Here is a 23,717-nt window from a genome sequence, read left to right as displayed (position 1 = left end):
CCCCTATCCCACCGACCGACCACGTGTATCTACACACTTTTAGTACTAAAAACACATATTTAGTACTAGTCTGGCAACGCCATGGTCTAAAAAGAAGCTGTTTCCAACACTGTCCTATTGTACGGTCATACTTTTTTTCATCGCAGCCAACTTCAACTCAACGCGTCGGTATAAAATTTCGGGGGCCATTATTTATTTGCAACTAATGCGAATGTAAAAGTGAAGTGATTAAAAGACGCGAGCTCGGTGCTAGCAAGTAGTTATACTATTGTTTGGACATTACCCCAGTGCGTGTGCTGTTTTGTGGAGAGCGCATATTCATTTCGCACATTTTTCCTGTTTTTTCGCTTCGCCTGCATTGGTGTGAGCGATAGTGTGACTGTGTGTTTCTGCCGCCAATCCTAAGCCGAAGCGGATAAAATGGATGTGGCGAAATTGGAGAAGATGAAGGTGGTGGACCTTCGAAACGAGCTCCAGTCGCGCGGCCTGGATACCAAGGGAGTTAAAGCGGTGCTCATTGAGCGCCTGCGAGCTCATGTGGAAGGTGGTGCCGGCGAAGGAGGTGAGTTTGTGTGTATGCGTCATGGCCATTGTTGTGTATGTGTGTGTGTGCGCGAGTGTGTGTGGCTTGCCGCCTTCGATGCCGTTGTATGCGTGTTGGTGTGTGCGTGCAGCTCGGCTTGAATTAGTTGTAAATTTTGCTTACATAATGCCACATTACTAGATTACATGCCTGCATTCCCTTTATTTTCCTTCCCGCCAACAGATGGCATGCCGGTCACGCCTAGCCGTCGGCAGCGACGCACCCGATCGATGTCCCGCTCGCCCTCTCCTGTAGCAGCTGCCCCGGTTGCCGCCGAAACGGCTCTCGAAACTCTGGAAGAGGAGGACCAGGCGGAAGAGCCTGCTCCAGAAACCCATTCAGAGCCCGAGGCCGATCCAGAACCAGAGAAAGAACCGGAGCAGGAACCGGAGCCGGAACCAGAACCAGAATCCGAGCCCATCGTGCCGGCAGAAGATAAGTCAGAAGAAGCAGTCGAGGCGGACGAGGAACAGCAATCGCCGCAGGAGGACGAGGCCGAAGATAATGCATCCGAACAGGAAACGGTAGATGCCCCAGACCAGGATGCCGATGTGCGTATGGAGGAAGCCAATGACAATGGAGATGAAAAACAGCAAGAACATCGCGACACTGTCGAGGAGCCCCAGGAAAATGGAAACAGTCAGAAAATGGACGTTGACGAGGCGGCCGAAGCTCCCCCAGCCGACGGAGACGGAGCAGAAGCCACTGAGAAGTCGGAGCAGCCTTCAGAGCGGCGCAAGCGGTCACACAGCCGGTCGCGCTCCCGGTCGCGCAGCGGCAGTCGCTCGCCAAAACAGCGCAGCAGTGTGGGCGACAAGCGCGACTCCAAGGCAGCTGCCGAGGAGCGTACTGTACCCGAGGACGAGCCCGCCATCGAGGAGAACAAAGTGGGACTCAGCTGGGGTAAGTGGATGCACTATATTCTTGTTATTATCCTTTCGGGTCAAACTACCAAGTTCATCTTCTAACCAAGCCTTCTGTTTTCCTTTTTAGTGGACTCTGATCTGCATCTGCGCATTGATCCGACCACGTTCGCCTCCGCCAAGCCTCTGTCATCGGAGATATACTCACTCATTTGGTCCGGAGCCCGCGCCAACTTCGGAGTGCGAGAGGGCAAGGTGTGCTTCGAAGTGCGACTGTCGGAGGAGTCACAGCCCGAGAATTCGCACCACTTCCGAGATGAGCCGCATGTGCGAGGCTTTCGCGTAGGTTTCTCCACGTCCAAGAGCTCGTTGTTGCTGGGGGAGGCGGAACATTCCTTCGGGTACTGCGAGACCGGTCGGAAGGCCAACCAAGGTGAGTTTTCAGACTACGGCAAGCCTTTCCAGCTGGACGATGTAGTCGGCTGCTACCTGGACTTGGAAAGCGAGCCGTCTACCATTCAGTACACCCTGAACGGCGAGGATCTTGGCGTGGCCTTCGAGTTCGACAAGAGCATCTTGGGCGAGGAGCAAGCCCTCTATCCGCACATCCTTACCAAGGGCTATGAGTTTTCGGTGAACTTCTCTGACACAGAGCAGTTGCTTGTGAATGCCGAGAGACCGACGCGCAAGCGCCGTAAGCCCCGTAAGGAGGAGGACAAGGACGATGATAAGGACGACAACGATGGCGAGAAGTGGAAGGTCTTGGACGAGGCCACCGCCGACGACGATGAGGTCGAGAAGAAGGACGACGACGCCAAGGAGGAGCAGCCCAGCGAAGAAGCCAAAAAATCCGAAAAGGCCGAGGAGGAAGAAGCTGGCGAGAAAATGGAAACGGAAGCTGAGAACGAGAGCGAACAAAAGCCAACTGTTGAAGAGGCTGAGCCAAAGCCAGTAGCCACCGAAGCTACAGAGACTGGTGAGTGTTGATTACACTTAGTCCTTTATAAATTCCTAAAAACATATTCCCTTTTCAGAAGCCAGTTCAGGCGTTTCTAATGGGGACGCTGCCGCTGAGAAGGCAACTGATGACAAGCCCACCGAGGCGTCCTCGACTGCTAATGAGGACGATGAGGAAGGTCCCTCGCCCAACAAACGTCCCAAGACCGACGAGGATGTGGAGAAGGAGAAGGAAAAGGAAAAGGAGAAATCCCAGACGACCGACGACGAGTACGAGGAAGTTGTTCCCGAGCCAAGGGAAACAGCCGCCCTGTTGGAGGGCTATGTGCTGATCGGCCTGGTGGCTGTGGAGAAACTAGTCGCTGGTCCCCAGCGTGCCGAATCCCGCAAAGAGTGCGAGGTTATCCTGCTGGTTGGCTTGCCGGGAGCCGGAAAAACACACTGGACTTTGAAGCACATAGCTGAGAATCCTGACAAGCGTTACGACGTTATTGGACCCGACTCATTCATAGCAAGGATGACAGTGAGTGGCGAGATATCACAGATATTGATAGTTAAGTTGTATAAACTGTGATTATTTTTAGATCGACGGTGCTTCCCGTAAAACGGTGCACAAAGGACGATGGGATAAGGTTTACGAGACGTGCTTGAACAGTCTTGGAGCTCTGGAAGACATCGCCATGAAGCGGCGACGCAATTTCATACTTGATCAGGTAAAACATAAACGAAGACCCTTACTTACACACACACAACACACCCACAAACACCCGAATTCGAATTCGAGTCAACTACACACACACAACACGCACACACTCCAGATAAGACTGTGAACGAACTAGAACCAAAAACTAGAAAAAAAAATGAACACAAGAAAACGAACAAGCGAGAGAACCTTACGTTAATGATGACTGGCTGGCTCCCAGCCACCACACCACATCGGGGCTGATCCCCTAATGCAAAGGTGCAATAGTTTTGCCCTCTGTTTTTGTTTTATTTTGTACATTTGAGTATGCATCTATTGCTCATTACCCCGAACAGTAGAGATCCCAAGTGCCCAGGGGCGCCAACTTGCCTAGTGGCTGGCAGGTACGTCCTATCTGTAAGTCGATCCGATAATTAGAGAGCTAAGATCGTGGCAGTAAGTATGGCGATGGTGCGTTCGTAATTCGTAAGCTAAGTTTAGGGGGTGTATTATTGGGGGGGTGTGGGGCAAAGTAAGAGAAATGAGAATGGATGTGAAAATGGCATTGGAGAAAGATGAGTGAGTGAAATGGAATGGAATGGAGGAGTGAAGGAATGTGGCGATTAATGGATTAATGGAGAGGAGCGAGCGGCAAGGATGCCACTGTAAGTAGAAAAACACAAATCCGATCGACGAGTCGTTCGTTCGCTACAATCTAATCACATATACGTATTAGTATCTACTATCTCTACTCTGTATCTCTCTCTAAATGCCAACTATCTCATATATATATGTGTATCTACAGAGAGCTATGCGATGCTACAGCCTACAGTCAAGCCAACAGCAGCCACCACCTAAAAGATCCTACCATCTTTTACCCATTCTGTTATTGAATTATCCTTATTGAAAGTATTAAGTCATCTGTTATTAGTTGTGGCCCGGTTTTGAACCGTGTGGCCTTTAGGTATTTATGATGGCGTGGTGCTCACCCACCCACCCCGACCCAGTGCGGGTGTGTGTGGGGTTTGGGGTGGTGGGTGGATGCCGCCGGGCAAACACCTCAGGTATGTGCTTAGCTATTAAGTGTAAATGCGACGGCGGGGTCTACAATGTGTCTGCAGCGACACCACCTATCAGGCTATCAGGCTATCCGGCCGTTGTCATCAACGTGTTTCTCAAAAGGGCTTGCTTGCTATCCGTTCACGGGACGACCATCTTCTTAAACAACAACTACCACCCCCAACTAAACAACAACTGGCTGACAACCTCAATATCTCAACATACCCATCCAATATGCAACCAACAACCAACCAACCAACCGATCAACTGTATTCTTGTAGACCAATGTATATGCCTCGGCCCAGCGACGTAAAATGAAGGGGTTTAGCGACTTCAAGCGCATCGCAGTTGTGTGCGTTCCCAGCGAAGATGAGTTGAAACGTCGCATCGCCGAAAAAGAGGAAAAGGGGAATGCTTTTACAGTTAAAGAGTCAACAATTAATAACTTACGAGGTAAATATTGTCCACCACAACAAAACAAAGCAACGAAATGAAAAATATCCAGTATAATGTACTATACGTTCGTTAACTTATGTTCTTACCTATCTAAATAAGGAAGACATACATATGTACAACAAAATATAAAAAAAAAAAAAGAATAATCTTTATAAATTTATGTAAAGTATATTTAGATTTAAGCAGCTGCACTTTATGTATCTGTACGTAATTTAATTGTAAGCCTTTCAAAATATCTCATTATTTTATTATTATTATTTCCATTACTCATTAACTTGTACTCTAGTCCCACGACTCCTCTATATCCTGGCAACTGGATCGTGTGAACCGATCATTGCATATTACTGCTTTTTTAATGTTCCATTTTTCGACTCTGCCTTCCGGCATTGGGCATTCCCATTCCCCTCCAGATGAGCTACTAATGCTCCTAGTAGAGTAACTTTAAAATATGTACTCCTCTTCTCGCACCCAGTTTGCCAACCCATCTCAACGCCTTACTTTTTATCTAATTGTAAAATTGGTATCCGATTCCATTGGCCAGACCGCCGCATTCATGACATCTACGCACTCTTTTTGCAGCCAACTTCACATTGCCGTCACTGGAGTTTGGTTGGTTCGACGACATAAACTACACCGAGCTGACCGGCGACGAGGCCAAGAGCGAGGTCAAGCGGTACAACGAGAAGGGCAAGAAGGCCATCGACGCCGACAGGTCGCGGGACAAGCGGTCCAGAGGCGGGCGCGACAACTATCGACGCGACGACCGCAACCGGAGTCGTTACAACGATGACCGTCGCCGCGACTACGGCGGCCAACGGCACGACAGCCGATGGAGCGACAACAGGCGCGGTGGTGGCTACTCCAGCAACAGCGGCGGTGGCGGCAGCCGGGGATACGACAACCGGCGCAGCTACAACAGTGGTGGCGGCCAGAACTGGATGCAGAACAACCGAAGAAGTGGCTACGACGACCGCGGCTATGGTGGAGGCGGCGGCGGCGGTGGAGGCAGCGGCGGCGGTGGCGGTGGCGGCAGTCGAGGCTATGATAACCGGAATCGCGGTTATGGCGGAGGCAGCGGTGGCAGCCAACAGAATTGGATGCAAGGCGGCGGAGGAGGAGGTGGCAACCGTCGCAGTGGGTATGACGATCGCGGCTACGGAAGTTCGCGGGACTACAGAGATCGAGACCGCGGTAACGACCGCAGTCGAATGGGCAGCAACGACCGTAACCGGGGCAGCAGCCAGAGCAGTTATCGCTCCGGAGGCAGTGCTCATCAACAACGGGATTTTCGGCCTGGCCACCGCGACACCAAAGAAGATAGTCGCGGTGGCTATGAGCGATCGGCTGGTCAATCGCTGCCCAAGTACGGCAATAACTCGGCTGCCGGCGGTGGCTACGAACAATACAAACAGCAGACGGGTGGAGTATCCGGCGGAGGCAAGGTAATTACCACTCACCTGTTTGTATTTAAGAGCTAGACCAATATAAGCACTATTTTCAGTCCTCTTTGAGCGGTAAATGGAGCACGTATACCCAGCCACAACAGGCGCAGCAACACCAGCAGACAAGCGCCTGGCAGACGCAACAGCAGGCGCAGCCGTACCAGCAGCAGCAACAGTCCACCGGCCAGCAGCAGCAGTATTGGGGCTACAATCAAATGCAAGGTGAGTGCGATGAAGCTATATATTGGTTCTGAAAAAATTCTAAACCTATTTCCACAGCTGGTTATGGCAACCAACAACAGCAACAACAACAGGCCTGGCAGGGAGCTGATCAGCAACAGCAATGGATGTCCTGGTGGCAGGTACGATAGCTTCTTAAGAATGGCTTGGAAAACAGAAAACTAAATCATTCATTTCTTGCAGCAACAGCAACAGGGCTCCGGTGGATCGGCAGGCAGTAATGCCGGCGGCGGAGCGAGTGTGAATGTGGGTGGCGCTGCCGGTAATGATGGTGGTGCCACCAATCACTATTGGTCTCAATATTCATACTCCACGCAGTCCAATACAGGCTCCGACAAGAAGTAGAGTGTGCTCTTTCCTCCACCTCCAGCAGCCTGTTCAGTCAAAACCGCAGCATTCTCAAGAAAGTGCGAACCACAAATCGGAACTACATTTTATAAAATAGTTTTAAAGATTAACAACCAGTAAAAAAAAAAACAAGTAACCTAGTTTAGCCAGTTTAGGCGTTTGGACGATTGGGCGACTCCAAACCGAACACCCACTACTTAGAGGGACACCGCTCCCTCAACCACATTCTTGCGAAACTAAATATGCATAATACAGAACTGTGCACCACAAAGCAAGTAAGATAATTGTGAAAAGACTTCACTTGCAACTGAACAACTGGCGGGCAACAGTAATGATTTGTTTTTCATTTTCCAAAGGCATTTCTCTTTGACTGCGACATAGCAATAACTCTTAAATCAGTCTATCATTTGGCATTACGTATCTAGGCAGTACAATTTGTTTTTAAACGGTTATTATAATTATTGTTTTTTTATTTTACAACAAACGCAAACAGTTGGAAGACAAGAATTAGACAGAGACTTTAACAAATAAATTTAATTACATTGAAAAATTAATCGAATGGTGTTTTTGATTTGGAATGGGCCACAGATACTGTCGAGTATATATACTCTTGGTTAGTTCGACCTTTCGAGATTCTTCTTCCAGGATAATACTCTCGGAAATCGCTATATTTTGGTCAAAAGATGCATTTTTGAAAAATGCAGTGGAGCCATATCTGGCCCACGCCGATGGCCATATCTTTGCCAAAAGTCATCCGATTCTTGAGCGGAGTATCTTAAACGATTTGTGGGAAGATTCACCACAGATCTGCATCAAAATCTGGGAACAAAATATTTTTTCGATTTTTTTCCCAAATTTCCTAGGGGATCCCCTTCAAATTTTGAAGAATGCATGGGGAGCCATATTCGGCCCACGGCGATGGCCATATCTTTGCCAAAAGTCATCCGATTCTTAAGCGGAGTATCTTAAGCGATTTGTGGGAAGATTCTCTACAGATCTGCATCAAAATCTGGAAACAAAATATTTTTTCGATTTTTTCTCAAATTTCCTGGGGATCCCCTTCAAATTTTGAAGAATGCATGGGGAGCCATATTCGGCCCACGGCGATGGCCATATCTTTGCCAAAAGTCATCCGATTCTTAAGCGGAGTATCTTAAGCGATTTGTGGGAAGATTCTCCACAGATCTGCATCAAAATCTGGAAACAAAATATTTTTTCGATTTTTTCTCAAATTTCCTGGGGATCCCCTTCAAATTTTGAAGAAGGCATGGGGAGCCATATTCGGCCCACGGCGATGGCCATATCTTTGCCAAAAGTCATCCGATTCTTAAGCGGAGTATCTTAAGCGATTTGTGGGAAGATTCTCCACAGATCTGCATCCAAATCTGGAAACAAAATATTTTTTCGATTTTTTCTCAAATTTCCTGGGGATCCCCTTCAAATTTTGAAGAATGCATGGGGAGCCATATTCGGCCCACGGCGATGGCCATATCTTTGCCAAAAGTCATCCGATTCTTGAGCGGAGTATCTTAAACGATTTGTGGGAAGATTCTCCACAGATCTGCATCAAAATCTGGAAACAAAATATTTTTTCGATTTTTTCTCAAATTTCCTGGGGATCCCCTTCAAATTTTGAAGAATGCATGGGGAGCCATATTCGGCCCACGGCGATGGCCATATCTTTGCCAAAAGTCATCCGATTCTTAAGCGGAGTATCTTAAGCGATTTGTGGGAAGATTCTCCACAGATCTGCATCCAAATCTGGAAACAAAATATTTTTTCGATTTTTTCTCAAATTTTCTGGGGATCCCCTTCAAATTTTGAAGAATGCATGGGGAGCCATATTCGGCCCACGGCGATGGCCATATCTTTGCCAAAAGTCATCCGATTCTTAAGCGGACTATCTTAAGCGATTTGTGGGAAGATTCTCCACAGATCTGCATCAAAATCTGGGAACAAAATATTTTTTCGATTTTTTCTCAATTTTCTAGGGGATCCCCTTCAAATTTTTAAGAATGCATGGGGAGCCATATTCCGCCCACGGCGATGGCCATATCTTTGCCAAATGTCATCCGATTCTTGAGCGGAATGCCTTAAACGATTTGTGGGAAGATTCTCCACAGATCTGCATCAAAATCTGGGAACAAAATATTTTTTCGATTTTTTTCAATTTTCCTAAGGGATCCCCTTCAAATTTTGAAAAAGGCAAGGGGAGCCATATTCCGCCCACGGCGATGGCCATATCTTTGCCAAAAGTCATCCGATTCTTGGGCGGAATGCCTGAAACGATTTCTGTATAGATTCCCTATCAATCTGTCCAGTTCAAATTTTCCCGCGCTGCTTGTGTGTGGTTTTAGGGGGTGGGTCAGCTTTCAAGCTCGCAGTTGGTATTTTTTAGTTCAACGCGGCGATCAGCTGATTTGATTAGGCCGCCCGCATTTTACACGCTTTATCCAATATAGAAGAATTCTCCGGTAAGCTTTATAATTAAAAAAAAAAATAAAATATTGCAGGGCGCAAAAAGAATCTTTTATAAATGAGATTAATCCTGTGAATTGCTCCTATTGTGGGCAAGTACTTTGGGCTTGGTTTGGCTTACCATAGGTGGGTCATAATTGGTACCTAGTAACATATGTATCTACATGTGAACTAGCCCCAAAAAAGCGATAAGAAAACGACATGACACATACTACGTCCGCGGAATAAAATGTTCCATTGATTTTCCACAGAAGGGCGCGGATTGAAGTTCCCAAAATGGTGGCCATCCAGTTGTTTAACGAAATCCGAAGCATATTCCGGAATGTAAGTACATTTATATCTCTATCTTAACCCTAAAATAAAACGATTTCTTTCGGAACAGACTCCCACGTTTGCTCTTGTCTTGGAGACCCTCCTCCTCATAGCCGTCATCTGGCTGCTGCTCCATAGGCGCGGTGGAGGTCGTCGTCGGCGGTTAACCAAGGAGGAAGAGGATAGCATCATAGCCAGCTATGAGCCAGAGCCATTGGTGGAGGACACCGATCCGAATCACCCGCTGCTACGCACCCGTATCGTCCAGTCCAGGGTGGGCAAGCGCATCAAGGTCGATGGTCACGAGTGCCTTAATCTGGGTTCCCACAATTACTTGGGATTCCTAGAGGACCAGGAGATTCTAGAGGATGCTTGCAAATCCCTTCGAAAATACGGCGTGGGATCATGCGGGCCAAGAGGTTTTTATGGCACCATGGATGTGCACCTTGACCTGGAGGATCGCATTGCCAAGTTCATGGATCTGGAGGAAGCTATTGTGTATTCATATGGCTTCTCCACGGTTGCTAGTGCAATCCCCGCCTACGCCAAGCGTGGTGACATTATCTACGTGTACGTATTTATCTTTAAGTTATTGGTTTGGTGTTATTTAATTTTACCTTCCTTGCAGGGATGAGGCAGTAAACTTTGCCATTCAGAAGGGCTTGGATGCCTCGCGAAGCACTATTGTGTTCTTTAAGCATAACGATGTTGAGGATTTGGAGCGACTGCTGCTAGAGCAGGAAAAGCGTAACCAAAAGAACCCCAAGAAGGCGCTGAAGACGCGTCGTTTCCTGGTTGCCGAGGGCATATACATGAATACTGGCGAGATCTGCCCACTACCCGACCTCGTTGCCCTGCGACAGAAGTACAAGCTGCGTCTCTTCGTCGACGAGAGCATATCCTTCGGCACATTGGGCAAGGGCGGTCGCGGAGTGACGGAGCACTTCAATGTAGACGTAAGTTGTCACAGTTCCCTGTTACCCCACAATCTTATACTCCTTTCTTTCAGCGAGATGAGGTTGACTTGATTTCCGCCGGCATGGAGGGATCCATGGGCACTATTGGCGGCTTTTGTGTGGGCTCGCACTTTATAGCCGAGCACCAGCGCCTCTCTGGCCTGGGCTACATCTTCTCGGCATCGCTCCCGCCCATGTTGACTCAAGCCGCCATTTCGGCGCTTAACCGCTTCGAACAGAACCCAGAAATCTTCGAGCAACTGCAATCGAAGGCGAAATCCCTGCACCAGAAGTTTTCCAACTTTAGCAAGCTGCGACTACGGGGCGATGCGTTGTCGCCGGTAAAACACTTGTACCTGGCAGAGCCGGCTGTGAACTTTGAAGCGGAGCTTAAGCTACTCACTGAGCTGGCTGACAAGGTAAGTCACTTTCAGGACTCTCTCCTCTCATGTCTAACTTTGTACTAAACTTTCCTCAGTGCATCTCACAAGGAGTGGCTATTGTGCAGGCTGCTTACTTGCAGAATAGGGAGCGTGTTCCAGTGCGTCCCAGTATCCGTATAGCCGTCAACCGGCTGTTGGATGATGCGGACATTACCTCGGCCTTCGAGGTCATCGAAAAAGTCTCCCAGAGTCTTCTGTAACTCTCTCGCTTCTTGAGAAACTCGAAGCCGTATTGTGTCTTGATGCAGTGTTTAGTTTGAGAACACTATTTACGTCCAATCCAGTATGAAATGTTATTGCACAACTATGACTAACTTTGCACTTGGTTTTTATTCAGAGCTGCATTGCATTTTAATAAACTCTATTCTATAAGTATAAATTCCAAAGCTTGGTTAAATAAAATAACATTACCACATCTTTTTTTATTAAACGATTTTCCATTCTTATTTTAATATAATTAACATATTTCATAGTTCCAATCATAGTTCATGTAACAACTGATAAGAGGCTCTGAAGTAGAAAAAATCAGATTATGATTACAAAGGCGACCCCTAATCATAACCCTTCGACTTTCAAAAGCATGAGTGTATTATGCAAACCCACCTATTCCCAAGATGAACTTGACAACGGCGGCACATCATGATGTTTGTCCATAAAGGCGGCTCCACATCAATTCGAATATGTCACCCGTAACGGCGATCAGCAATCAGTAGCAATTAGAGGTGCCATACCAGGGTGGGTCTACTCTGAAATTTATAAGAATTCGTTAGAGGATCGAGAACATTTTAAAGGTTAATATTATTATTTAAAATATATCGTGTTCTATCATCATTAAGTAGAAAGATTGCTACGATTTGAGACCCCTCCGAGACCCATTAAATCCGATCCACCCTAGTGTATACTCTATGTAAGTACACCGGGTATTATCAGAGCGAGTACGGGAACAGTTGGGGTCACAAAAACATGTTGTTTACGTGAGGGGTGGGCCGAGGAAACAGCTGTTCCGCGGATTCCTCTTCGGAAAGCTCTACAGCGTCAAAGCTTTTGAGGCGGACTGCAGCTGACAGGCCGGCACAGTTGTCAGCGAGACAACTCTTCGTATCATCGTCTCCACCAGAGATCTCCCACATCCATCCGTAGTGCCTTCCTCAACATGGGCGACGCCATGAACGTGGAGGTTAAGGATATCAACAAGCTGTTCGAAACTGATGGCTACCTGAGGCCCTTCGAGCGCGAGATCCGACGCAGGTGAGTAGCGGCTTCCCAGGCTCCGCCGCATCATGTAAATCAAGGCTGGCGCCAGCTAATGTGCCGCTGATAAGGAATGTTGCTCCTTGACCTCCCGGAGAATCATATCAGTTATTAGTTGACCTTCTAACCCAGTGGATCCAACCATTAATCCAACTGTGACATGCAGTTGGAAAACTGCGTTTGCAATGACGAATGAAGGTCGCCGGTGTTTGCTGCCCTCCCGCCTATAGTGTGTGTGTGTTTGGTGGTGGTGTGTGTGTGTGTGTGTGCCTGGCCTGGCCTGGTGTTTGAGGAACTAATTTTACCTTGAAAGTTCGCAGTGGTTTCTGCGTGCTGCCGGCGTGTTTGGAGCATGGACGATCTTGGCCTTGGCAGCCTATTCTGATTGGCCCAATGATGTCAGGGATCCGTGTGCTCTTCTTATTTTTGCATCTTTGCCAATTTTAATTCATTGGCTGCACTTCCGTGTTCCCCCTACCGAGAATTTTGTTTTGGTTCTGTTTTCGCGTAAACTATCTTTGTTTTAGTTTATCTTATCATCGGGAGTAGTGCAATTTTTATAGCCGGTATTGGTAGATAACTGACAATCCATATACATATATGGATAGTTATATGTTTTATTCTTGATCTATAGTTCGCTGCATTCCGTATAATTTCCAACTGGAGGCTACCTCCTACTTCCTAACTACTTCCTCCTAAGGAAAGACTTTTATTCCTTTCTTATATTTTCTTTAACTATCGCGAGGAGAGCCTAAAACCCTCATATATTCATATATTTTTATAATTTTAAAACCTTAAACCTAAAACATTTTCATATTATTTTAGACATGGAGTCCTCCAAGACTGGCTAAACAGAATCAATCAAGGCGAGGGCGGCCTGGAGGAGTTCTCGCAGGGCTACAAGTACTACGGCCTTCACTTCCAGCCGGATAACACGGTAATAGCCCGCGAATGGGCGCCAGGTGCCCGAGATGTCTACCTCACGGGTGACTTCAGTAAGTCCTCTAACGCCCTACCCCCCAAATTCATACCAATAAAATTGTAATTCTTTATAGACAACTGGCATTGGGAATCCCATCCTTTTAAGAAACTTGAATACGGAAAATGGGAACTGGTGCTGCCCCCGAACGCAGACGGTAGTCCGGCCATCAAGCACCTCAGCGAGATCAAAGTAATCATTCGCAATCATTCCGGCCAACTGCTGGATCGTCTGTCGCCATGGGCCAAGTACGTGGTCCAGCCGCCAAAGTCCGCCAACCAAGGAGTCAACTACAAGCAGTACGTCTGGGAGCCACCGGCATCGGAGCGGTATCAGCGCCAGCACTCTCGCCCGGCCAGGCCCAAGTCGCTGAGGATCTACGAGTGTCACGTGGGAATAGCTTCCCAGGAGCCACGGGTTGGCAGCTACGACGAATTCGCCGACCGCATTGTGCCAAGAATCAAACGCCAGGGCTACAATTGCATCCAGGTAATGGCCATAATGGAGCATGCCTACTACGCCAGCTTCGGCTACCAGGTGACCAGCTTCTATGCTGCTTCCAGTCGCTACGGAAACCCAGAGCAACTAAAACGAATGATCGACGTAGCCCACTCTCACGGCCTGTATGTGCTGCTCGATGTGGTCCACTCGCACGCCTCCAAGAACGTCCAGGACGGTCTGAACCAGTTCGATGGCACCAACAGCTGCTTCTTCCATGATGGAGCCCGTGGCGAGCACTCTCTTTGGGACAGTCGCTTGTTCAACTATGTGGAGTACGAGGTGCTGCGATTCCTGCTGTCCAACCTGCGTTGGTGGCACGACGAGTACAACTTCGATGGATACCGATTCGACGGTGTAACCTCCATGCTGTACCACTCGCGAGGCATCGGAGAGGGCTTCAGCGGCGACTACAACGAGTACTTCGGTCTGAATGTCGACACAGATGCCCTCAACTATCTTGGACTGGCCAACCATCTGTTGCACACCTTGGACCCGGAGACTATAACTATTGCAGAGGTGAGTGGAGTAATATCCACTTAGTATATCAAAGTATATGTTTATTCCCATCTTAGGACGTTTCTGGCATGCCCACCTTGTGCCGCCCCGTCTCGGAGGGTGGTATTGGCTTCGACTTCCGCCTGGGCATGGCCATCCCGGACAAGTGGATTGAGCTGCTCAAGGAGCAAAGCGACGACGAGTGGAATATGGGCAATGTCGTGCATACGCTCACCAATCGCCGCTGGATGGAGAACACGGTGGCGTACGCCGAGTCCCACGACCAGGCCCTGGTGGGCGACAAGACGATCGCCTTCTGGCTGATGGACAAAGAGATGTACACGCACATGTCCACGCTGTCGGACGCCTCCATGATCATTGATCGAGGCCTGTCACTGCACAAGATGATTCGTCTTATAACCCACTCGTTGGGAGGTGAGGCGTACCTTAACTTTATGGGCAACGAGTTTGGACATCCCGAGTGGCTGGACTTCCCCCGAGTGGGTAACAACGACTCGTACCACTATGCACGCCGGCAGTGGAACCTGGTGGACGATGAGCTGCTGAAGTACAAGTACCTCAATGAGTTCGATCGCGCCATGAACGAGCTGGAGGAGCGCTACGGATGGCTGCATTCCGGACCGGCCTACGTCAGCTGGAAGCACGAGGGCGACAAGATCATCGCCTTTGAGCGTGCCGGCCTGGTCTTTGTTTTCAATTTCCATCCCAACCGCAGCTTTACCGGCTACCGTGTCGGTACCAACTGGGCTGGCAGCTACCAGGCGGTGCTCTCCTCGGACGATCCGCTCTTCGGTGGCCACAACCGCATCGATGCCAACTGCAAGCATCCCTCCAATCCGGAGGGCTATGCCGGCAGGAGCAACTTCATTGAAGTTTACACGCCATCTCGCACAGCCGTGGTTTATGCCCGCGTTAGCGACTAGATCCCCGGATTTGTTGATTTTACGGATTTGATCTTAGTAATAGTCTTTGTTAATGTTACGAATTGGGAAAACCAATATTGAAATATACGCTGAGGTATAGTTTTCTAAAATCCTATACTAATTCTTTGCTTCATCAGCCTGTACGTGATTGGGAGAATTTGTAGTTTTTAATTTTTTTATTTTAAAAATATAAAAATACTCAAATTTTATAAAAATATAAAAGTTTTGTTTTAGTTTTTATCATTTCTTATTTCCCTCGGATAACTTAGTTTCTTTATCCTGTTTTAATATCCAATTTACAATTATTTGACCTTAAAAATCGTGTGTATTGAGGTTGAAAACCTTCCAACCCCAGTAATAATCTCAACTTTTAAAAACTTAACAATCTATTTTCATTTTCTCCATATTTAACGAAGGAATAATTATCCTTATACATCTAAAAACAAGGACAAATAAATATAATTACTAGCTAAGATTAGAGGAACGCTCCCCATCCAATGTACATAGAAGCCAGATTATCCACCTTGGTGGCCTCGTTTATAAGAAAGTTGACCTGGCCCTCGGTGGAGAGAGGAATGCTGTTAGCCTGCTGTCTCTTAACCTGTAAAGGATTAAAGGATTTTAATGAAACTTGAATGATTCGGAGTGAGATCCACTTACATGACCCTGCAGACGATCGGCGATGCGCTGGACATCGCTGGTTATCTTGGCCGTGGCGGCGCCATTGCGTATCTGGGCGCCCACATCATAGACGAAGGGCCTCAGCATGGACATCAGGGTCTTGGTCTCCTGCTTGAGCAGGCGGAGTGTGATCTCGCAGCACTTCCGATAACTGCCCTCCACCCCCAAGGGACCCATGGCGACAATCATATTCTGGGTTAGCCGGAAGGGAACCACCTCGGGATAGGCCAGCAGTTCACCCTGATTGAAGAGGCAGTTGAAGTCCACGTGAACGGCGTCGCCGTTGCGCTCATCGAACAGGATGTTCTCTCCGTGGCGATCGCCCAAGCCGAGGATGTAGCCCACCATCGACATGACGGCCACGGTGCGGATGTAGGTGTTCCGTGCCTCGTACCAGCTGTGCGGTGTGGCGAAGCGTTGGCGCAGCCAATCCTGGAAGACTGGGGGATGGGCCGGCAGTAGCTGATTGGTGAAGACGTCTCTCTTGCGCTCCAGCGGGTCGTGGACGGGCACTGCCATCTGGTGCAACTGGCGGCTGGACTTGGCTTGTCCCCGCTGGGTATACAGGCTCATCACAATACTTCGGTAGGAGGACAAATTGGGTAGCCACTCGACCAGGCCGCACTCTTCATTGAACGGCAGCACTGCATAGGTCCGGATGTGCAGACGGCGTTGCCTGGCGGGCGCGTTTTGATGAAGGTAGCGTTTCACCAGCCCGTTGAACTCCATCAGACGGGCATCACGACGCAGATCGTCCTTGGGCTTGACCAGCACATCGTATTGCTTTCCATCGCTGCACCGAATGGTCAGCTTCTTGGGCTTGGCCGCCGATCGCAGGATCAGGACCGACTCCTGGAAGCCACTGATGTAGATCTGCTGGTAAGGAAACAGGTTGGGTTTCGCGGTAGAGTTCGCTGGAAATGGTGCCGGAGACGGACACGCAGCGTCCGAGCTAATGGGCAGAGTGGGCTGCATATACTTCTCGAAGGGCAACAGGATGTCCGAGAAGTCTGCCTGGTTGCACAGTTTAGTGAGTCGTCTGTCCAGGTCACTCAGCTTGTAGGTCCGGTCCAGGGTCACCTCTTTGTTCGTCACATCCATCAGTCGCTCTGCCAGACCACTGAAATCGTGGAGGAGCTTCTGGAAATCGGAGCTTTGCAGACGGCTGTCGGTGAGTATCAGCTTGGATCGCTTGATCCTGTTTGCCGTGGCGGACTTGAAGTGCGGCAACAGCATCCAGAGCGACTGCTGCGGAAAATCTTCCACCAAGCGGACGATGACGTTGCGGAGCACGGTGAACACCTCGGCCGATGGATGGCAGAGGCGACTGAGCATTTGGGAGAATACGGTATAAAACATGGATGTCGGCAGGACGTTGCTGCAGTTGGTGAGCAAGTCGTTCATCCTCTTGATCATGTCTGGGTTGGAGCAGGACTCTGCCGTGTCCAGCCAGAGGCTGATCAGGCGTGGCATCGACTGGTAGACGTGCTCGCTGCCGTAGCGAAGAGATTTTGCATAATTGACCAAAACCTGGAGCAGTACATCGTCGATTCCCGTGCTGCTCGTCTGCTTGGCCTCGCGCATCTTCTCCAGAAACTGGGCCAGCTGCAAGTAGCAGCTTTCCGACTGCCGATGGGCAGCAATGGCCTCCTCGAAATACTTCAGCACTGAGTCGGCACACAAGTGCATGGACTCGGCACTGTAGACGGCCTGCAGGTACTTCCCCTGGAAGTAGAGATACCTCTGATCGGCAGCCAGCTGCTTGACATAGCCCTGGCAGGCGACGCGCATGATGGACAGCTGCTCCTCCAGGTAGTTGATGGCCATCACCTGATCGCCCTTCTGCCAAAGGAGCTTGGCACGTTCAAGGAACAGGCCAGTGGGTTGATACTCGGCCGCCTTCAGAATGTAGAGCTGCGCACGCTGCAACTGGCCAGCATTCCGGTTGATTTGGGCGCTGTGTAGCCAGAGCCTGGCCAGCTCCGTTTGCAGACGGGGCAGCAGATGCTTGCGATCCGTCAGGCGGCGCTGCAACTCCGACAGCAAATTCCGGCGGAAGCTGTAGACGGGCTCCTGGATGCGGACCTGGGGCTGGATCACCCGCAGCCGGTGCTGCCAGTCGTCGAAGTACGAGGACATCAGTTGCTCCTGAGCTTCCTCTAGAGTTTCACGTTCCAGCTGCTCCACCAACGCCTGGCTGCACTGTAGCTCATGGACAAGGTGCAGTTTTAGCACGGCATCGTAGGCATTCGCGTAGGAGTGCTGCTGCACGGCAGAGCAGTTGCGCAGCTGCTCCAGCACCGATCCCCGCATCCCATCCAGAAGGGATTCAAACTGAGAGGAAGTTGTCAGGGGCTGGCGCAGGGCTAGGCAGCCCTGGGCGCACTGAGCCGGCCAGTTGTGGCCCGACTGGAGCTCCTCCAGTTCGTCGTAGCTGCCCAGGCGCCACAGCAACTCAGACTTGCACTCCACAAAGCACTGCTCCGAATAGCGATCCGAGAGCCGCTGCCACAGGCCGTCGGCTATGAGCTGGGCGGTCTTGGGGGTGTCCATCAGGTAGGCGTCCACCATGGCACGCACATGTTCCGGCTGGAGCTGTTCAGTACTGGATAAAAGCTGCTCGTAACAGGTTATCATGTCCTGCTGCCGCTCAACCAACCGGTTCACCAGTATGTCCTGGGTCACGCTCATGTCGGAGTTGCGCACTTGCACAGCTCCCTCCACGGAGTCGGAGTCTCTGAGGGATCCGTATATCTCCACTAGGAATGTGAACTGCTCCAGCAATCGCTTGCCCTTCTCTTCGTCCTTGCCCTCCTCCAGGTAGCTCTCTAGGTAGCTGAGTGCCCGGGCATACTCTCCGCAGTTGTAGCTGGCATGGGAGACCAACAGCTTGGGGATCTGGGCTAGGAACTCGTGGATCTTCCGGTAATTGGCATCTACTGTTTGTGGTGGCTTACCGCCGGTGCTTCGGCCGTGCATCCTCTCCCACTCCCGCAACCAGCGCTGAAGAAAGTCCAATAGCTCGGCGCATAGCTTTCCAGCCAAGCGTGGAACATGGCTGGAGTCTTCCTTTCGCTCCAGGACTGAACTACCAGTTGTAGGTTTGATTCCTGCGGCATACTTGCGGGACTCGAACACTTTGAAAGCATTCTCCTTGACGGCCCCGAGCTCCTGTTGACCTTTGAGTAGAGAAGATCCCGCGCCCAGTTCGTTGGCTTGGAGGACGGCCAGGAACTCCTCTTCAATGTGCTCCTGTTGCTCCGGCGTACACTCCAATAGGGCGTGAAGGAGTATGTAGGGGTAGAACGTACTCAGCATGTTGCCGTCGCGTTTGATGCTCGGCTTGTAGGAGCTGAGCAGGTGTCGTGTTTCCGAGGACTGGACATAGTCGATCAATCGGCTCGCCCAGAGGAAAGCCCACTCCTCGTAGAAGTTGTTGGAATAGTGGCTTCCAAACAGAGGCTGCTGAGTGCAACTGCTGGGTCGCTGGCAGCTGGTGTAGCAGGAGTGAAGCAGCGGTTCCATCACCTGACGCATGCGGTCGGGTAGGGACTGCCAGAGCTCCACTTTCTTGTTCTCCTTGGGCGATATGCCGCACACGGCCAGAGTTTCTTGGATGGCCAGCGAGAAGCTGTCCACATGCTTGGTCTTCTGCTGGAACTGATAGCCTCGGCACAAAGCTGTGAGGGCTAACACGGCGAAGTCATCGGAGAGAACATTCAGAGGCAGCTGCTGGGGAGCATCAAAGTTGTAATGCGAGGGCAGATAGCTGGCATCGATGGCACCTAGCTCCCCAAGGCACTTGGCCGACGCCATTTGCAACTGCCTGTCATCATGCTGGCATCCCGCCATCAGGTCATTGACGATCTGTTCCAGCAAAGGCTCCAGAGGGAGCCGGGTGAGGATCGTGCTGTTGAGCTGGGATCGCTTTCGGACGAAGAGCTCGCCCAGGTGCTGGAGCGCATAGACCCGCACTTGGAGGCACTCGTCGGTGATGTGCTTGTACAAGAAACGGAGCTGCTCCAGCAACTGAGCTGATGGCTGGGATTGACCCTCCTCCTCCACACCTCCTCCGAAGTCCAGGTGAGCGGTGTGTCTTCTGATGCACTTTCTAATGGACTGCGATACTTTCTCATTCCGCTCCAAAAAGTAAAGATCTGCTATGTAGTTTCCCAGCATGGAGGCATTGCGGAGAATCACAAACTCGTATAGTTCGTTGACCTGATCCACGCTCACTCCATCTGCCAGAAGCGGCAGTAAGGTGGCTACAATTCTACCCAGCGACGGGCCCAAGTCCTGCATGTTAACCACGTGAAGGAAAATGTGCCAGATCTTAAGACAGATGCGTTGCAATCGAGGCTCCTCTAGGGTATGCACAAAACTCAGCATGGCGATGATCTTGAAACGGAACTGTGTCACGTGCTGGGAGCCCACGAAGCGCATGATCTGACCCAGGCTGTACAGGGTCTCCTCCTTGAGCGGTTTCTCGAACGACGGTTCGCTCAGGCAGCTCTCAAAGAAGGTAATCACTCCCAGAAAGCGTTCTGCAATAAACGTGGCAAATTCCGCATTGGCCGCTTGGCTGGAGAGCTCCTCCTCCGTTGAGAGCTGCAGCAGACTTTGGAAGGAGCGCATCACAAAAGTGGGATTGCGATTAAAGTAAATCAGGAGCTCAGCCACCGTTTGCTAGTTGAAAGGGAGAAGTGTAAGCAATCAAGTCTATAAAGATTCCAAACAAGACTTACTTTCACATCAGCATTCATCAACTGCTGCAAACTGGACTGGGTGCAGCTGACCACCAGCTCGATGCAGTTGTTGGCCAACTCCGGGTCTTCGGTTAGATAGACATGAGTATAGATCCTTAAGAAAGAGGTCGAAAATAGAGTGGCGATGGGTTTGCGCAACTGCTTTGCTATCAACACCAAGACTCCCTTGCAGCGTGGCTCGACGATGCAGTGCGGCAGCACCATGGCGGTCAGAAGGCGATGGTACTTGCACGTAAACTCTTGGACACACGAGAAACCCAGCATTTTCGTAAGCTGAAAGTTAGATTCATTTATTTTAAGCACCAAGGATTAACTATTTGGACTCACCGCTCTGAGGGATCGGGTAAAGCGCACACCATCTGATAAGTATGCTGTAAGAGCCAAACGCACAACCAAGTCAAGAGCATCCCGACGATACCAGTTCCACAGGTTGATCGTTTGCAGGCCATGGCTGGCGCACATCTCGGTGGCGGCCAAAACCGCTTCCTGAGCCACCAGAGAGCGAATGTGCACCAGAAGGAAGAATGTCATTTTGAACCAGTGGAACAGCCACAGCTCTTCCATCTCTGGATAGGCAGTGGCGATGATGACCCGTAACAATGCTCGTTGTTCTAGGATTTCTTGGTCCTCCAGTGGGTTTGCCAGCATAGATTTTATGACACCCAAGACAAAAGAAGCCCACTGTTGCATGAAATCAGATGACCGAGCAGTCATTACAGGCACCAAAAGACTGAGACTCCTTTCATTGAGTTCCCGCATGTTCTTCGTCTCTGTTAGCAGCCGCACGATCATATTCGGTTCGATGCTCAACGAGTCCAGATGTTGTGCAATGTACTCCGAGTCTGATTTGTACAACAAATCCTTGGCTATTTGTTCAGTGATGGCACTGGAGAAATCCAGATTGAATGATTGCTGCTTGGACTTGCCCAGGAAAATGCCAGGGAGCTTCTCCGGCAAAGGTTGGCATCTAGGACAGTGCAGTTCAATGCCTCCTTTTACTTTGAACGCACTTAGAGGCCCTGCGTTTGAGCAGATCAGTAAACGGATCACTTGGTGCCGACCAGCCTGGCCGGCGATTGAAACAGACTTTATTAACTGCTCCGGCTTCACATAACCGGCTATGTACAAGAGTGGCAGGTTAAGCCAAAAGTCATCTTGCTCTTTTGATCGAATGAGGTCTTGAAAGTGCTGGGCGTAGAAGGATTTCATCTGGGTGTGGGCACTGGACGGCGTCTCCAAGCGTATGGCATACAGATGGGACATTTCCATGTGGCGCTCAAGAACAGCCAGTAACTGGTGTTGCGTTTGGGACTTCATGGATTGCCGGATATAGGTAACCTGCAGTAGTAGAGAGCAAACTTCCAGGAAGGTTTCCAAAGAGCACTTGCTTTCCTTTTCGAGTAATTTCACGGATAGGGAGTTCCAGTTTACGTTTGAGTCTTTTGGAAGTTCACATTGTAGTGGTAGTCTAGCCAGTACAGAAAAACTGAGTTCGCCCTCTTGCTCTACTACTCGCTCCTGACTCTGCCGCAAGATAAGCAGCTCCAGCTGCCTGAATGCCTTTAAAGTTTCGGTCGCCTCCCGCCAATCGTTCACTGAAACTTCTTTCCTCTCCAAGATAAGCACAAGTACATTCGTTAGAGATTCAATCACTTGTTTACGGCTATCGGGGGATTTAACAGCCACAGATGCCATCAGTGGCAATAAATGAGCGGGATGCGAGCGCCAATGGCTCTTGGCCAGTTCATGCAAGAGGACCAACTGATCCGGCGAGCTTGTGGAATGATCGAGCAGCTGTTGGAGATAGTGGCTTATACTTTCCAGCAAGGAACTATGAAGTTCCACTTCTGGCAGTCCCAGGACCTCATTCAAGAGCAGGTATCCTAGCTGTAGAGTCCCTGCCCCATGGTTTTTAAGAACAAGAAGAAGCTGCTGGGTAGAGTCATCCAGCCGCTTAAGTTCCTGGCGGGACATGCATCCAGTTTCGAGCCACTTGGCTACCATGGACCACATAGCATAGATCGCCTCCAGCGTCAATTGTGCGTAGTGGGCTACATCTGGCTCTCTTTTCCAGTTGACAATAGATTGCGTCTGCAGGACATTGTGACAATAGTCCAAACTAGAAAGTTTTGTGTCCATGTCGCACTCCTTGAGAATAAGCAGTGCTTGGTGCAAGCTGGAGCAGAAAATCTCTGCATGGGTTGAGTGCCCAATAAGCTGAGCGTGCTGCAGAACTGCCAGCAAATGCTTTGCAAACGAGTCTGCTTTCTCCACGGGAAGATAGATGTCCTCCAAGGCGCACTGCGGGTCAAATTCCTGGAGACAAGCCACATCGCATTTGAAAACGGATATGCTGATGCCTCTGTTATCTCGTTCTTGTCCCTTACTGTAGTCCAAGGCACTGAGTCGCAGTTGAATCTCTTGCAGGGCCTCCACATAGGCCAACACTAGACGCTCATACAGCTTCGGATGATTGGAGCAGCAAGAAGTGAGGATCTTCTGCTGGAGCTTGATGCATTCGCTGAAAACCAGTATTCGATGGCATGATTTCGTTTCAAAGAATAAAGACTTTGTGGTTACCTGCTATTCCCGGATTCGCTCAGGCACTTGGCCAACTTGTTGAGTAGCCACAATAGAAATGTATCTTGGAATCCATTGTGCAGTTCCCGCACCAGGGAGCAACTTATGAGACTCGGCTCCTGACAGAGTATATCTTCAATTACCGTGTACACCTGGGCCAGGTTAGCTGCGTTTCGGTTCACGTGGTTGTAGAGTAGCTTCCACATGTCCTTTCGTTGGCCCGACATGGTGCTAGTGTTTGATTTTATTTATAAAATTCAAACCAAACAAAAGCCGACTCAATAATCGCTTATCGGTGCCGGCAGCCGGCAATTGTGGCGTTGCCAGATCAGTACACTCTTATCAGCTGATTTTTAAGGGTGGTTCTACTCAAAACCGATAACTTTAACGGTCTTTTCTTTTTAAAATTTAAACTAAATCGAAGATTTTAAAAATGCTTAAGAAGTTGGCAATTCAGGGCCAAAAACAGACGTATCTTTTCCATACCATGATGGCTGTTCAAAATATAACCTCAGAAAGATCAAAGAAATATAGACAATCTTAAACCAAAGCTATCGAAAAGTTACTGCTCTAAAAAATTTATAGACTTAGTTAATGAAAGTTAACTTCTTTTCATTAATTCCTCAGTTCCTAGTGCTTCGTTTAATCGGTTGTATATATATGGACATTATTTACCCCGAAAAATGTCCCAAAACTTTCAA

At 49.5% G+C, this 23,717-nt stretch overlaps 4 protein-coding genes and 1 long non-coding RNA gene across 8 annotated transcripts; 3 read left to right on the top strand and 2 right to left on the bottom strand.

The window, feature by feature from the left end:
* The first annotated feature begins 116 nt into the window (after positions 1–116).
* On the top strand, positions 117–7,184 carry LOC6494801 (heterogeneous nuclear ribonucleoprotein U-like protein 1). Of its 3 annotated transcripts, none has more exons than XM_014907504.3 (10): positions 117–562; positions 767–1,486; positions 1,577–2,422; positions 2,484–2,926; positions 2,988–3,116; positions 4,426–4,597; positions 5,180–6,042; positions 6,102–6,264; positions 6,322–6,404; positions 6,466–7,184. In XM_014907504.3, exons 1-10 carry the CDS (start codon positions 421–423, stop codon positions 6,625–6,627), a joined length of 3,723 nt encoding a protein of 1,240 aa, XP_014762990.1. In that variant the 5' UTR covers positions 117–420; the 3' UTR covers positions 6,628–7,184. The 3 variants fall into 3 exon arrangements, with proteins under 3 accessions (XP_014762990.1, XP_001959640.1, XP_014762991.1); XM_001959604.4 differs by having other exon boundaries at positions 2,481–2,926; XM_014907505.3 differs by lacking the exons at positions 4,426–4,597; positions 6,102–6,264; positions 6,322–6,404; positions 6,466–7,184 and having other exon boundaries at positions 2,481–2,926; positions 5,180–5,435.
* A 1,833-nt stretch (positions 7,185–9,017) lies between these two features.
* On the top strand, positions 9,018–11,168 carry LOC6494802 (serine palmitoyltransferase 1). 2 transcript variants are annotated; one of them, XM_014907506.3, is made up of 6 exons: positions 9,018–9,104; positions 9,360–9,432; positions 9,491–9,990; positions 10,049–10,376; positions 10,430–10,795; positions 10,855–11,168. In XM_014907506.3, exons 2-6 carry the CDS (start codon positions 9,385–9,387, stop codon positions 11,017–11,019), a joined length of 1,407 nt encoding a protein of 468 aa, XP_014762992.1. In that variant the 5' UTR covers positions 9,018–9,104; positions 9,360–9,384; the 3' UTR covers positions 11,020–11,168. The 2 variants fall into 2 exon arrangements, with proteins under 2 accessions (XP_014762992.1, XP_044571798.1); XM_044715863.1 differs by lacking the exon at positions 9,018–9,104 and adding an exon at positions 9,143–9,234.
* A 48-nt stretch (positions 11,169–11,216) lies between these two features.
* LOC123257293 lies at positions 11,217–12,570 on the bottom strand. The gene is made up of 2 exons (XR_006507327.1): positions 12,376–12,570; positions 11,217–11,565 (listed from the first exon to the last, which is right to left on the bottom strand). It is a non-coding gene; the product is annotated as an uncharacterized LOC123257293 (long non-coding RNA).
* Positions 11,870–15,104, top strand: LOC6494803 (1,4-alpha-glucan-branching enzyme). Its single transcript, XM_001959602.4, has 4 exons — positions 11,870–12,067; positions 12,896–13,065; positions 13,126–14,066; positions 14,123–15,104. The coding sequence occupies exons 1-4, from the start codon at positions 11,973–11,975 to the stop codon at positions 14,987–14,989; spliced, it is 2,073 nt and encodes a 690-aa protein (XP_001959638.1). The 5' UTR covers positions 11,870–11,972; the 3' UTR covers positions 14,990–15,104.
* Positions 15,105–15,215: 111 nt separating this feature from the next.
* LOC6495813 (serine/threonine-protein kinase ATR) lies at positions 15,216–23,357 on the bottom strand. Its single transcript, XM_001959601.4, has 5 exons — positions 23,017–23,357; positions 20,764–22,957; positions 20,416–20,709; positions 15,650–20,356; positions 15,216–15,590 (listed from the first exon to the last, which is right to left on the bottom strand). The coding sequence occupies exons 1-5, from the start codon at positions 23,241–23,243 to the stop codon at positions 15,465–15,467; spliced, it is 7,548 nt and encodes a 2,515-aa protein (XP_001959637.1). The 5' UTR covers positions 23,244–23,357; the 3' UTR covers positions 15,216–15,464.
* Between the last annotated feature and the right edge of the window lie 360 nt (positions 23,358–23,717).

This window comes from Drosophila ananassae, chromosome 3L, assembly GCF_017639315.1.
Source record: "Drosophila ananassae strain 14024-0371.13 chromosome 3L, ASM1763931v2, whole genome shotgun sequence".
Taxonomy (NCBI): domain Eukaryota; kingdom Metazoa; phylum Arthropoda; class Insecta; order Diptera; family Drosophilidae; genus Drosophila; species Drosophila ananassae.
This window is presented reverse-complemented; position numbering and strand designations above follow the sequence as displayed.

What these genes read in the sequence shown, in the direction of transcription:
- LOC6494801 (XM_001959604.4), top strand. Translation starts at nt 421, where the DNA reads ATGGATGTGGCGAAATTGGAGAAGATGAAGGTGGTGGACCTTCGAAAC. An exon ending in GCAATTTCATACTTGATCAG is followed by an intron (nt 3,117 to 4,425) that starts GTAAAACATAAA and finishes GTATTCTTGTAG; the next exon opens with ACCAATGTATATGCCTCGGC. An exon ending in GAGTATCCGGCGGAGGCAAG is followed by an intron (nt 6,043 to 6,101) that starts GTAATTACCACT and finishes CACTATTTTCAG; the next exon opens with TCCTCTTTGAGCGGTAAATG.
- LOC6494803 (XM_001959602.4), top strand. Translation starts at nt 11,973, where the DNA reads ATGGGCGACGCCATGAACGTGGAGGTTAAGGATATCAACAAGCTGTTC. An exon ending in GAGCGCGAGATCCGACGCAG is followed by an intron (nt 12,068 to 12,895) that starts GTGAGTAGCGGC and finishes ATATTATTTTAG; the next exon opens with ACATGGAGTCCTCCAAGACT. An exon ending in AGACTATAACTATTGCAGAG is followed by an intron (nt 14,067 to 14,122) that starts GTGAGTGGAGTA and finishes TTCCCATCTTAG; the next exon opens with GACGTTTCTGGCATGCCCAC.
- LOC6494802 (XM_014907506.3), top strand. Translation starts at nt 9,385, where the DNA reads ATGGTGGCCATCCAGTTGTTTAACGAAATCCGAAGCATATTCCGGAAT. An exon ending in CGTGGTGACATTATCTACGT is followed by an intron (nt 9,991 to 10,048) that starts GTACGTATTTAT and finishes CCTTCCTTGCAG; the next exon opens with GGATGAGGCAGTAAACTTTG. An exon ending in TCACTGAGCTGGCTGACAAG is followed by an intron (nt 10,796 to 10,854) that starts GTAAGTCACTTT and finishes AACTTTCCTCAG; the next exon opens with TGCATCTCACAAGGAGTGGC.
- LOC6495813 (XM_001959601.4), bottom strand. Translation starts at nt 23,243, where the DNA reads ATGTCGGGCCAACGAAAGGACATGTGGAAGCTACTCTACAACCACGTG. An exon ending in AGCGAATCCGGGAATAGCAG is followed by an intron (nt 22,958 to 23,016) that starts GTAACCACAAAG and finishes ACTGGTTTTCAG; the next exon opens with CGAATGCATCAAGCTCCAGC. An exon ending in CCGATCGTCTGCAGGGTCAT is followed by an intron (nt 15,591 to 15,649) that starts GTAAGTGGATCT and finishes AATCCTTTACAG; the next exon opens with GTTAAGAGACAGCAGGCTAA.